This window comes from Tribolium castaneum, chromosome 2 (genome assembly GCF_031307605.1).
Source record: "Tribolium castaneum strain GA2 chromosome 2, icTriCast1.1, whole genome shotgun sequence".
In the NCBI taxonomy this organism is placed as follows: Eukaryota; Metazoa; Arthropoda; class Insecta; order Coleoptera; family Tenebrionidae; genus Tribolium; species Tribolium castaneum.
In genome coordinates this window covers 13,696,598-13,709,932 of record NC_087395.1, presented here as the reverse complement: position 1 = coordinate 13,709,932, position 13,335 = coordinate 13,696,598, and the positions used below count along the sequence as shown (strand labels likewise).

At 30.1% G+C, this 13,335-nt stretch overlaps 1 protein-coding gene across 1 annotated transcript in view; it reads right to left on the bottom strand.

Annotated features, from left to right (window-relative positions):
* LOC103314170 (BMP and activin membrane-bound inhibitor homolog) overlaps positions 1–11,505 on the bottom strand; it is a 33,632-nt gene extending 22,127 nt beyond the window's left edge. The window contains exon 1 of the mRNA XM_008199335.3: positions 11,056–11,505. Within this exon, the coding sequence (XP_008197557.2) occupies positions 11,056–11,188 (133 nt within the window). The 5' untranslated portion in view covers positions 11,189–11,505. The remainder of the gene's footprint in view (positions 1–11,055) is intronic.
* Positions 11,506–13,335: the final 1,830 nt, after the last annotated feature.

The following is a 13,335-nucleotide window of genomic DNA, read 5'->3' as shown; positions in this document are numbered from 1 at the left end:
TCGTATTAAAACGTCAAAAGTTACATTTTGTATTTGAAAAATCCTCTTCATAAATTTCCAATTTATTAGTAAATACACAATTTGGTATAAAAACAAATGATTCGAACTATGACGAACATTTTAATAAACCTTGTATTTTGTATGCTGCTCGATATGTTATTATCGTAATTATCGTAATCGCATTCAATGGAATTTAATAATTAATTCTAAAGTTGCAACTGTTGGACAATACTGTTACATTATTTTCTTTACATTGGAAAAAGATTTTCTGTGACTTTTCTTAAAAATTGTGTTAGTAAAAAGAATTATTTTAGTGGAACATTAATAATCGTAAAGCTGTGATTTGTTAAGTGAATACAAACAACAAACAACGAAATACGTACAAGTAGTATACATAAAATAGAAAAGTGTCTCATATGATCAATGGGGGCAAGGGCTAAGGGTCGATTATAGAAGCGTCATTAATTTAATTCACAATTTAATGCGTGATTAACTGATCACGTGACCAAATTAAAGAATTTAATTCGCTTTAACTTTTAACAACGAATTAAAATTTAATGCAGCTTTCTATAGCCCGGTCCTTAGTCTAATGAAGTATTTGTAATAAAATTAATTAAAGGAAGAGATTTAAGGCAATTTTTCGCCATATTTTTTATTAGATTAGGCGAATAATTCCATTTCTGAGTTTTCACTTCAAATGCGTGGTTCAAAGTGTTCAAAAAGTAAAAATTTACAACATTTTTATTTATTAACCCAATTTAATGATATTTTTCCTTTTTTTGTGAGGAAATAAAAAGGAAAGCTAATAACGTTTTCGACCTGAGTCAGTGATTTTATTGTTCATTTTTATTTTAAATTTCGAAAAATAATTGCGCTCTTGAACTTTCCAGATGATATTATAACGCCGAAATCATGTCACTTTCCATCTAGTTTTATGGTTACTCAAGCGTTCGCAAAAACTGAGTTTTCAACTCAAAAATAAATAACAATTTTAGACCCACACTAGTGGATTTTTGGGTAATTTTAACGAAATTTGCGAAAAACGTGCTAATTAAAATAACGCAAAAATGCTATAAATATCATTTTCGACCCTGCGTTTTTATCTCGTTATACAATGTACTAATCGCCCGAAAAATGAAAAAATTGCTTAATTTTTCAATTAAATTTGAGATTTTTCGGTTAATGATAATGGTAATGAAATTGCAAAATGATGCAGAGTTCTATCCAATTGGATCAACAAATTTGGTGATTTTTCGGATGACTGGCGACATAATAATTGCAAAATTAACTTTTCCGATTTGGTCGAAATAAAATAAAATATTGCGTTTCTACTAAAACAACATGCTAAAATGGTCGAAAAAAGGAAAATATCGAATTTTTTAAATTTTCTCCTTAGGTAGCCAACATCTCGTTTTTAACAAAATCACGCTTAAAAACAAAAAATATATAATTATATAATTTTTTGGTGATTTGTCGGCATATTTTTATTACAACAACGTGCTAATTAAACGCTCGAAATAAGAAAATTTTTATTTAATTTAGCAATTTCTCGTTTTTTTTTTTTTTAAACAAACTTTGTTCAATTTTCAATAATTTTGACGCAAAGTGCAAAAATATCCCTAGCACAGTTATTCTAAATCAGTAATTTAGGTTTCAAAATATATATCATTGTATTCGTTGCAATATATAATTAGTTTGGATTAAGAAATTTTACTGTATTTTGTAATCTAACATAATTTCGAATTTGAAAATTTTGTTTATAAGTGATTTAATTAAGTAAATATGAATATGAAATTTGCATGTGGGTCGTGGGAAAACGGCTATTTTTTTCTTTTGATCACTAAGTTGTTTATTCAAACTTAGTGAATCTTGTTGCCGAAATAGTTAACATTTTCAACGTCATAATTAAAAAGAATTATTACAGCTATCATGACATTTCCAACCGAGCGAGATTAATAAGTTAGAAAAATTTCAACCACAAATTGGACCGCAAGAAGTCGGGATGATAATGATCTGATTGAACAGATCGTAAATTTTATCTGATGTTATGTGTATTAACAACTGATATGTTCCAAATTTATTAGCCAAACAGTCCCAGCTGGTTCATTATTGATAGGCGACATCAAAGAGATAAATAACATGTGATATGTTTGTAATAAAAATGAGACAAACCGAACTAAAACTATGCTGAAACTTTCAAACTTGTTTGGACAAGTCTGTTGTTTTGTTTCGAGTTCATCTTATCAGCTACGTTCTGCGTACGGATATCAGTTACACAGTTTACCAAACTCTAATCTTGAGAAAATAAAATAAAGTTATTAAAAAATTACAAGTACCCAAAACAAACACCAAGTTTTGAACACACACAATAATTCCAACACATGTTGGAAGTCGTTTGAATTAGCTCGGCTTCTTTTGACAGGTCTTGACGGGAAACTTTCAGCAGAGATCAAAGCTTCATCACAATCGAATCCACTATTCATCACACCGTTACAGTTATCACAATCTGAATGAAAATTAATTGTAATTTTTGTTAGCTCGTTTGAGTAACCATTAGACCAACTAATAACAACAAATTTACTAAATAAACATTAGTTAAAATGTGATAATGACTAGCTTTTAACTTTTTAGTAATCGTACAGTTCTGGCCATAAACGTTTCTTTCAGATTTTTTTACTACTTCACATTACTTTGATATTTGTTTTGGCACATAGTTGCCAACAATGACCCTTGCAGAGATGCCTTCACGTGGGAACTGGTTGCTAGTAACATACTCAAAGAGCCATCAAAGTATAATAACACCGTTAAGTATTTTATTTAATTAGATTTATTCACAACTTAAATTCTGATTAGTTAATAATTTGTTATGCAAACTCGAGTGTTCATTATGAAACGACGACTTGTTTGAAACGTCTTCTTGAAGATTTCACCGTTTCAAGTGTTTGTCTGCATCCATTCCAATTAATAGAAGCACTAGGGGGGCAATTTAGTCTTGCAGATAAGTTTTGTTTGGAATTTGTTTCCTCAAGGAAAAGTATTTTGTTTTAATAATAATGGTAATAAAATTTAATTATCTCCCGCTTTCTAAAATCATAAAATGACGGAGGTTGCATGTGAGAAAGCCTTTATTTCTAATAAAAAAATTAAAGAGCTACCAGTACATAAAATGTAACGTCGTCATTATGGCCAAGTTAAAGTATACATCAACAAATTAACATGTTCGTGTTACATAGCACGCCATTACCAGACTTCGTTTCGAATGTTTACTTAAGACTGCAGACTGTTATTAAAATCAAAAACAAACTTTGAAGCGTTTTAGAAGGATGTTTAGCAAGGCCCGATTTGTCAAACAGTTTAGACGAGCTTATTTGAGGTATGTAAAGTTGGCCCCTCTAACCAAAATTTTCATGATTACGAATACATTTACTACAAGTGCTCTGCAATAAATTAAAAGAAAATTGCTGGGATAATAAGTAAGAATTCTCGTATGTCTAAAGTATAGGAGCCAAGTAAACGGCAGCCCCAACAAACAAACAAATAAACCCAAAAATGACTGTTGTGTAAGGAAAGGGCTAACAAACGGTAGCCTCAACAAAACTGCAAAATTTAACAATTTTGTTCCGAAAATGTGTATATTTTGTTGTTTATAAACGCATAAAATATAGTTTTGGAAATGCTTTTTTTAAATGCGACCTAGAATTAATACAATTAATAGTGTTATGTGATGTTTGGCAAAATAAAATCATCACTGAATATTAAATGTTAAACGCCGTACTTCGTAAAAATTTCCATGCAAGATTTTACCCTCTTTTGAGTCTATGAAAACATACGTAACTATTACAATAATAAACTGATTATTACAACAACTATTACAAGAACAGACTGATTTCTTGTTTCATTCAATACAGGGTGAGTCTGCCAAAAGTACTAGTAGTCAAAGCGAACTCAGCATATGCTATTTTGAAACAAAATTTAAGCATCGCTTGTTCTCAAATGATACAAGAAATAACATTTTTGTGCAGCCAGTTAACAGTAATTAATTAAATTATTACATATTAATTATGATTCTCAGGAAATCACAAAATCACAGATGTAGAGAAAAATACAAAGTATTTAATAGCGAGCCTGATAATAATGATAATAATGGATAATTTATATATTAAGGAATCTAAAAAATATGGAAAATAAAGTTGTAATCGACATCCCATCTCAGCAAATAAGTTGGGGCACGATTAGTAGGATCATAACGAAATTTTTCCAAATTATTGACAGACTAAAACAGTTGCTTTCATAAAATTAACTTGTTTGTATTAAATAAAGATATTTTGATTATACACATTTTTGAGCAAAAAAAAACAATTTTAGACTTTGTTACGAGTTATTTTTCAAAAAAATCCTGGAACACGTCGATTTTATTTTTTTAAATACATATTACATCTTGGCACGACAATGACATTTCTGACGTCATGCGTTTTTGAGTAATGACGTAATCTTTAATTTTTTAAATGACAACTGACATTTTTCATTTGTCTTTTGTATATTACATTTTTTATAAATAAAGCAAAAACATTCAAAAAAAGAACATGATACAACAAAAGTATCAAACAAAGAGCTTTATTCTTTCGTCCTTGCTTTATTTTATAAGGGGTGTTTATTTTTTGTGTTTAGGTGTCATATTGAATGTTATCATGCTAATTCTAGAAAAACTAATTACAAAAAACAATTTCTGCTTATAAAATATACAATTAAAAAGGTAAAGCCTATTCTGTTTATCAATATATTTTTTATTTGATTATAGTATATTAATATACGAGTTTTATAAGATGTTCTATTGTGGCACGAATGGTTTAAAATAAAATGAGTGCCATAATTATGTCTTACAAAACGAAGATAATACACTACTTTTTTTTACTTTCTATTTTTGTTGCTAGTTTTTGTTTAGTTTAACTTATCAAAATCTGTTCAATCTATTTTCTCTTAATTTAGTTAATTATTCGGGCTTTATCAATGAACGACTTACAGATCACACTCTAAATTACAGTGATGACTGCTGACGCCCAGCCCAGCACTGCCAATTGAACCCTTAAAAATTGACTAAAAGGAGTTTACAAAAAAGTTATGAAACTACTTTCAGTCTCTCAATGAACAATTTTTTTCTTATTACTAGAAAGATAAAGATGTGTATTATCTAAAACAGTGACCAAAAAAGTCTATTGTTATTTAAACAAATTAAGAATGACTTCACAACTCAAAACCGAATGACATCTTAAATATCACTATGTGTCAAACTGTAGCGTTTAAAAAATAAAATCGACCTGTTTTAGGTTTTTTTAATGACTAATAACAGAGATATGATTTTTGTGTGTTATTTTTGGTTCAGTCTGTAGAAGAAAAACAATTTGAAAGGAAATGTTTCAGCCAATACTTTAGTGGACTACAACTATAATTTGGACTACAACTAGTGAGTGTTTTAAGTTAGGTAAATACGTAATAATATTTTAGTCTATTTTCCTAACTTACACAAAACCAAAAAAATAGCCTTTCTGTCTAATATATCATTAAGTTTTTTTAACTTTTTTGTTTGCTTTTTTTATTACTTAATTTTTTTATTAACCAGAAAGATAAAGGTGTAAAAAAATGACTTAAAAACCAGTGACCCCACAAATATTACCATGTTGTCAAAATGTAACATTTACAAACATCATTTCGGAGATTTTTTTGAAAAATGACCCACAACAAAAATATACAAGGTGCTCAAAAACCGGCGCACCAATTTAGTATGTTGTTGAGAAGCATGTGTAGATTATAACTTGTTCAGTTTCATTATTTTTTAATGTTTTAAAGTTACACACTAAATAATCGTTCCCTAATATAATGATAAGTAATTATATTTAAATTTACTATAAGTCTTTTTCCTATAATTAATTACACATAAAAGGGCTTATCTTTTTGTTATTGTCTTATTTTGTAAGGAGCCACTGTTTTTTAATTTTTTTGTTAGAATGAAAACACTTAATCTGAAACCTAAGTAATAAGCACAAACATAAAACAACAAATAAATATAGTAGCTAACAATAGTCCCTTGTAAAATAAGGCTTAGTCAGAAAACGACGTCTTTATGTCAAATTGGACATGATTTTTTCAACTTTATTTTTCTTGATTTTGGATTTGGATATTATATGAAATCTTACAGCACATTCTAGAAATGCGGTTAATTTTTGTAGTTTTGCAATTAGGAGAATTTTGGTTGGAAGGGCCAACACCTAAGACAAGATCCATTTACCGAATTAAAGCAGATAATGTTATTTAGTCTGGCTGTGACGCCTAACTGGGGGGTTATTTACGGGCGGCCCGTCGAAAGCTCCCGCAAAAAGCACAGGACGGGTATTTAAATCAAGCCGAAGTAGATATTCCACTTAAGTAAAGTGTGTTTTGTGTTTCCTTTGCGATAAACGAAATGTATAATAAAACAGTGGAATTCAGAGACTAATTATAAATGACAAACTCCACCGGATACACTGCTAGACTTAGATAAAGTCACCGGCACCACTTAGCCCAACATACAGAAGTACTTGATGGCAGACGGTTCATTTTTGACTCTGGCGCCACGCCATCCCTCTCACTCCCACTTTTGAGGAAGTTACAACTGTGTAAGTGAACCGACTGCTGTTTTATGGTCGGCTGCACACTTATCCGTTTTTTCCGCCTCCCTCTGTTGTCTATTTCCCTGCCTTTTATTTCGCACTGTTTCAAACTTTTGTAATGCCAACATTTAAATGCAGCTGCATTGCACGTCTGCTTATTATTATTTGTGATGAATTTATAGTAGGAGCGCTCGTACATCCCATGTTTTAAACATTTTTCGAATGAGAAAATATGCAAGCGAGGTTTTTCACCGGTTTTTTGGCGCTTACTCACACATGTTTCTTCATTTACATGAATTACGTTGTTATGGGCGGAAGTCGTTGGAAAATGTGGGGGTGACAGTGCAGTTTTTTCGTATTACTAAGCTTAACGAGTTTTTGATAATTTGGGCTGACCCCCCATTGAGACACCGGCATGATGGTCTTTTCGAGTGCCCAAATCCATTAATCATGGGACGTTAATGATAATAATTATTGCGTGTGCATGATCGTGTAATCTGCAATTTTTTGATTAGTTATTACGGAGGCAGAGGATCTCTACCAAGACCTTAATTACCACTTGTCAGAAACGCTACATTTTACCAAGTATTGACTGAAACTTTATTAATTTTTTGGCCAATGAAGAAATAGTTCTCAATCGGTAGCATGTCTAAAATATAGGAACAGAACAGTTTTATGTTTGGCCTCTTTGTGGAGAAAAATATGCAACCACACTATTTGCTTTCGAAAAAATAAATCGTTAGGGGGATTACATGTTGTCAAAAATGTGGTGGCTTTTGAGAAGAGAATAATGAAAATGTAAATAATTATCAAAAAAAAAAAAAAACAATTGAACTGAAGAGCATACGAACTAAAAAAAATATCTGAGTTTTAGACGTTTTGTTAGTTCTGCTTTCGTTTTAAGTTTCAACTTCTCAAAAGATATTTGAGTACAAAATATAATTTAGAAATTAGGAGCAAACATTTGATACATTACTGAAAACTTCGATATTTTATGAATAGTTCAAATGTTTCATAAATTTCATTTCTTTAAAAAAATCATCAAAATCATCATTAACAAAGATATTGATTGAGCCTTTTCGCTTTTTTGCCTTTTCGAGCACTTAAAAACGTCGAAACTTTGTTAGAACCGAAGAAAAATACTATACTATTAGGTGAAAATTGTATTGTCTCCAGACACACGTTTGAAAAGCAAGAAATCAAAAACACAATTATTTCGCTAAATTTAATCAAAAATACACTGAATTGTGTCTAAAATAGTGTAATTTTTGTACATTCTTGAAGGGCGAGATTTTGTAAAAACTAAACGAAAAATGAAAATTTTCTAAGATTCAATTATTTCGCAAGATTTCTGAACAATCACTCGAAAAATCACTAAATTGAATCGAAAATACAAGGTGTTTTTAAATGATTCTTATCTAGTCGTCTGTGAATTACCCATGTAAAATCACAAATGCCGCTTTATAGAATTAATGACAGGTATTTAGACACCGAATATTACCATTCTCTATGTATTAGGTCTCCAATTCGAAAATAAGCGAAAATAAGACAGTAAAAGTGTTTAATTTAATGTAACAATTTTGTTGCAAAATAACGAAATTTTTAAAATTAATTAATTGACAATTTGTGAATTTCACAATTGACAGTTTTGAGATTTATTGACAGAGAATTCAATTGAGCAGAGCGGCACAAATTTTTTTACACGTAAACCAATTTCAATGTTAACTAAATGAGAATCATTTAAAAACACATTGTATATCAAAAACGAATTTCTAATTTTAAAAATAACTGAAAATTCTCCAAAATGGAACAATTTTTGCACAACATTTAGATTGAAAATGTGATTTTAGCATTTTTGCATTACATTGGCACGTTTTCCATCCAAAAACACAATTATTCAGCAAATTTTTGTCAAAATTTACCGAATAGACACAATTATGTTGAGCTCAAAAATCACAAAACTGGATTGAAAATTTATTTCGGTGTTACAATTGACGGGTTTTGTTCCAAAGTATACAATCTCCTTTACGGTTTAGCAAAAAATTTTTTTCAAAATTTGTTGTAGGATTAACATGATCATCTAGAGATCTTTAATGAACTTAAAGGTAAAAGAAGTGTTTTTTTTTTCAAAAAAAATGGAGACAAGTAAACGTAGTGGAAATTCTGCTTTATAAAAAGTACAATAAATAAATAGATAAAAACGAAAAACAAGTTTTATAAAAACATGTCAGATCAGATTTTTCTGACTTTGCAAATTTGTCTCTGTATTAAATACTTGGATACTGAACATTTTGTTTAAGAATTAGTTCGTAATTTAAGAGTTTAGGAGTCTGGAGATTAAGTTTTTTTACAAAATTTTAATTCTGCGCCAAAAATTGCACCAAATGCCCACCTATTTTATTTTACTGAAAAAATGAAAATTGTTCACAATAATTATTTTGCGAAATTCCCATAAAAATGAAATGGAGTAGAATCTAAAATTCTATTAGTTTTCTTTTTTACAAAAGATTATTTTATGAAATTTTTCTAAAACTTATCAGAAAAAAATGGACGAATCGTATTGAAAATGGTGCATGAACTCAGTTTTTTCGCAAAAATTTGTTGAACCGAAAGGGGTCAAAAATGATTTTTTTTTCACTTTTTAACACACTCACAATTATTTTATTATTTTCATAATAGGGGCCGGTTTATAGAAAACTTTGTTAAAATTTAATTCGTTGTTAAATGTTAACAACGCGAATTGACCACTCACATTTGTTCAATTTGGTCACGTGATCAGTTAATCAAGCATTTAATTGCGAATTAAATTAATGACCCTTCTATAAACCGGTTTTAGGGCCGGTTTACAGAAAGTGAAATTAAGATTTAATTCAAAATTAAACTAATTCGAATTAAGTTGCCATTTAAAATACATTGACAAATGTCAAGTTAATCGCGATTAAAATTTAATTGCAATTAAAATTTTCTGTAAACCGGCTCTTAGAGTCGGTTTACAGAAAGCGAAATTAAAAGTTAATTCAGAATTAAACTAATTCGAATTAATTTGCGATTTACAAAACTGACATATGTCAAGTTAATCACGAATTAAATTTTAATAGCGATTAAAGCGTTCTGTAAACCAGCCCTTAGGGTTTATACAAAGCTTTGTTAATATTTAATTCTTTGTTAAAAGTTAACAACGCCAATAAAACAATCAAATTTGTTCAATTTGATAACGTGACCAGTTAATCACGCATTTAATTGCATATTAAATTAATGACGCTTCTATAAACTGGTGCTTAGTGACTTTCTTTTATTAATTATTATTCTTTATTGACTCCTTGCCCTTCTCTTCACTGATCCCTGTGCCAAATTTTTAATGAAATCCTATGAAAATTGTACGAAAATAATAGAACATTTTAGAATACGTTTGACCAACCCCCTCTAGTCACGCCTTGCAAACCTAGTTCGTGTTATTTCAATCAATTTGATCACCTGTTGAATAGAAGAACTATTTGTTTCGACCCGCCACAAAAACATTTGAAAAATTAGCCTTGAATAAGTGAGTCACGAGCAACTTTTTAAATAGCATTTTAAATTCTCGTCTAAATCCCAAATTGCCACGATTACACTACTGTGGCATTCACGAATTACTTGATAAGCATCTGGGAGACAAGTGGTTCGAGAAAGTCGTCGTAACATCATAAAACTTTTTTTATTTTACAAAAATTACTTCAATAGATAATTCATTGCCGTTATTGTCATCTCTTCAAGTTTATTTGATCGTTTGGACGCCACACGTACGAAGAGTACGTGACAAAACATGCAACATTAAATTTTTTATTCGTTTCGTGTTATGCAATAAGATGTGTACAAAGAGTTGCCGAAATTGCCAATCATTGGAGATGATTTGACCATTAGAATAAATTACGGTGTTGACTCTTGCTGCTCTCTTTCTGCATTTTGTCTTCGTCGCAAATGAGAACAATTATTTATGCTTTTTACTGTTATCTGTTACTGGTAAGTATTAAGAATTGTAAGTTCGCCTATAAATACAGAGTGTTCCAGTGATTTAAAAATGTCCATTATTGAGCTTCAAATGTTACAAAATTATTCATTTTTTACGAAAGCCGTAAAAAATCATCTAAAATTATTTTCAAGCATACAGAGCGTCAGAATGCAAACTTATGTTTTTTTTAAATAAAGCACCCTATTTTTCTTTATTAAAAGTTTAGATCATAGTATTAAAAAACATAAGTTTGTATTGTAGATTATTTTCAATATTTTTTCAAGTTGCTGGGACACCCGGTATAATTAATTTTTTATTAGATAGCTTGATGAAGCCGATGGGAAACTTGGTGAAGAACCAACTCGTCGGTTCATCGAACCACGGGTCCACTCAATATAAACAATAATAATGTTGATAAATTACCTGTGGAAAAGCGGGCCCACGTCCGTGCTTTATTTACGGTGATGGGCTCTTCGGTTTCCAGCGAATAAACCAACGAAGACATCGAGCTAGTCAATATCCAGGCGAATAAAGTCCTTTTATCACGCTCCAACATTGCTTCCACCCTGTGTTTATTTTAAAACAAACTTTTCAAACAAGCGCGTGTTCATGCCGCGGTGGCGCCAGTCAGATCAAACAAATATGTAATTAAAAATAAATTATCCCGCATTACATGTTTATCATGTCCGATGACAGCTTTACACACTGCAGAAATTACATTTATTAAAAGTAAATAATTCTTATGGAAATGGGTCGCCGAACACGCACCGAACGCGTCGTACTCTGACCAAACCTCCACACTCAACAACAGACGCTCAAGAACTGAAAACTGAAATTTATTTTGTTCGCGTGTGAGCTTTCGAGGTCTTGCTTTCTCTTTCCGGACTGAAGGGGGCACAGGCGCCGTCTTTATCGCTCGGTTTGTGCCGGGCAAAAGTATTTCTTCTCGGTATTGGCGATTAAGAATTATTGGTCGACAATATTTTTGGAATGTCTGACAAGACTCGGATTAAATTAGTCGCTTAAAATAATGGACGGTTTTGGATGCGGATCAACTTTACATGAAACTGAGAAAAATGTACTTCGGAATTTCCTGTTATTGTGTGGTTTTTAATTTTTTCATATGCTGATAATTTATTTAAAGATTGTCTACCACATTTCATTTCCTGGATAAGTTCCGTCCCTATAATTTAAAAACTGGTACAAAAATTCACAGACAACGTGAAAGTGTAAACATTTTTAAAAATAGAGTGTTATGAACTTATGAATCTCTTTTCTTTATTGTTAGTTTTTCTATTTATCAATAAATAAAATTTTACTGTAAATTGTGAAAATTCCAAAAATGTGTCATTGTTAGAATTTGATACATTTTCTGTGATGAATGAGGTGACCTAATTATTTAACAAGAGACGGATAAAATACATAAATGTCGACTTCAACCCGTGAGACTTAACACTTGTGGTATACCAGGTGATTAACGTAAGATGACCAGTTTTACAAAAGTAAAATGCACCAAAATATAGGCTCCCCGCGTATTTTTATATGAAGGTGTCATATTTTATTTTTAATTTTTATTATTAAAAAAATGTTAATTTGATTATGGAACACAAAACACAATATGAAACAAATGAACGAATCAATGGGGTCCTCATACTTATTGATCAAAACATGTACAAGTTTTTTTAAAATGATACTCATCTAGTTAACTTTGAAATTGGTTTAGATGTAAAGAAATTTGCGCCGCTTTGCTCAATTGAATCCGCTCTCAATAAATGTCAAAACTTTGAGTTGTGAAATTCTTAAATTGTCAATTAATTACATGAACAACTTAAAAAAAATCTTATATTGTGCAAGAAAACAGCACTTTTATTGTCGAACTGATTTCCAAATAGTTCCACGGACTGTTTAAAAGAGTGTAGGATCTCAGGTGGTTCTGGAATTTGAATTTGCCGCATTTTAATTATTTTATTCCTATGAAATTTCTAAAAAGTACCAGTTTTTATCTACTCAGGTAACCAGTAAAACTATTTTTTTTTTCTTCAAATCCAAATTAAAAATTTCAATGTTTATTGTTATTTATGGTATGGATTTACTGTAGATGATTGTGAAAAATTATAATGTAAAACAATTTTTTGAAAAATTAGCTTTATTTTGCAGTAAAAAATCTTACATATTTGTAATTTGTCATTTATCCGGGCCCTCAACAAAAAGATACGAGTATTTTAAATTTATACTATTTAGATACTACTACTTATATTATATATATTAAATGTTCTGCAAGATAGTGCAAATTTTTTAATCATAGATTAAACAGTGACCCATATTTTTTGTTTTTTTCTAAAAACGTTTTATTATGGAGTTATCCATAAGTAACTTCAAAAGAATTTGATTTTGTAAAATCTGGAGTTACAAACTTGTTTCAGTGTTTTTATGTTTCACAGTAAGTGTAATCGTTCCCTTACACAATTATGAATTATTAATTTTGAATTTACTTTCAGTCCCCAGCAGTTTTTTGAATAAAAAAAATAAAATGTACCAAAAAATAAAAATGCGTAGGTGTGCCAACACTGGGTATTATTTCCTAGGAAATTAAGATTGTTTGACAACGTTGCCACATCATTTATTTAAAATTCATTATTTATCAATAATTTTAATACTAAGCATTTCTGTACGATATCCAACTGAGTTAGTGCACCAGTTTTT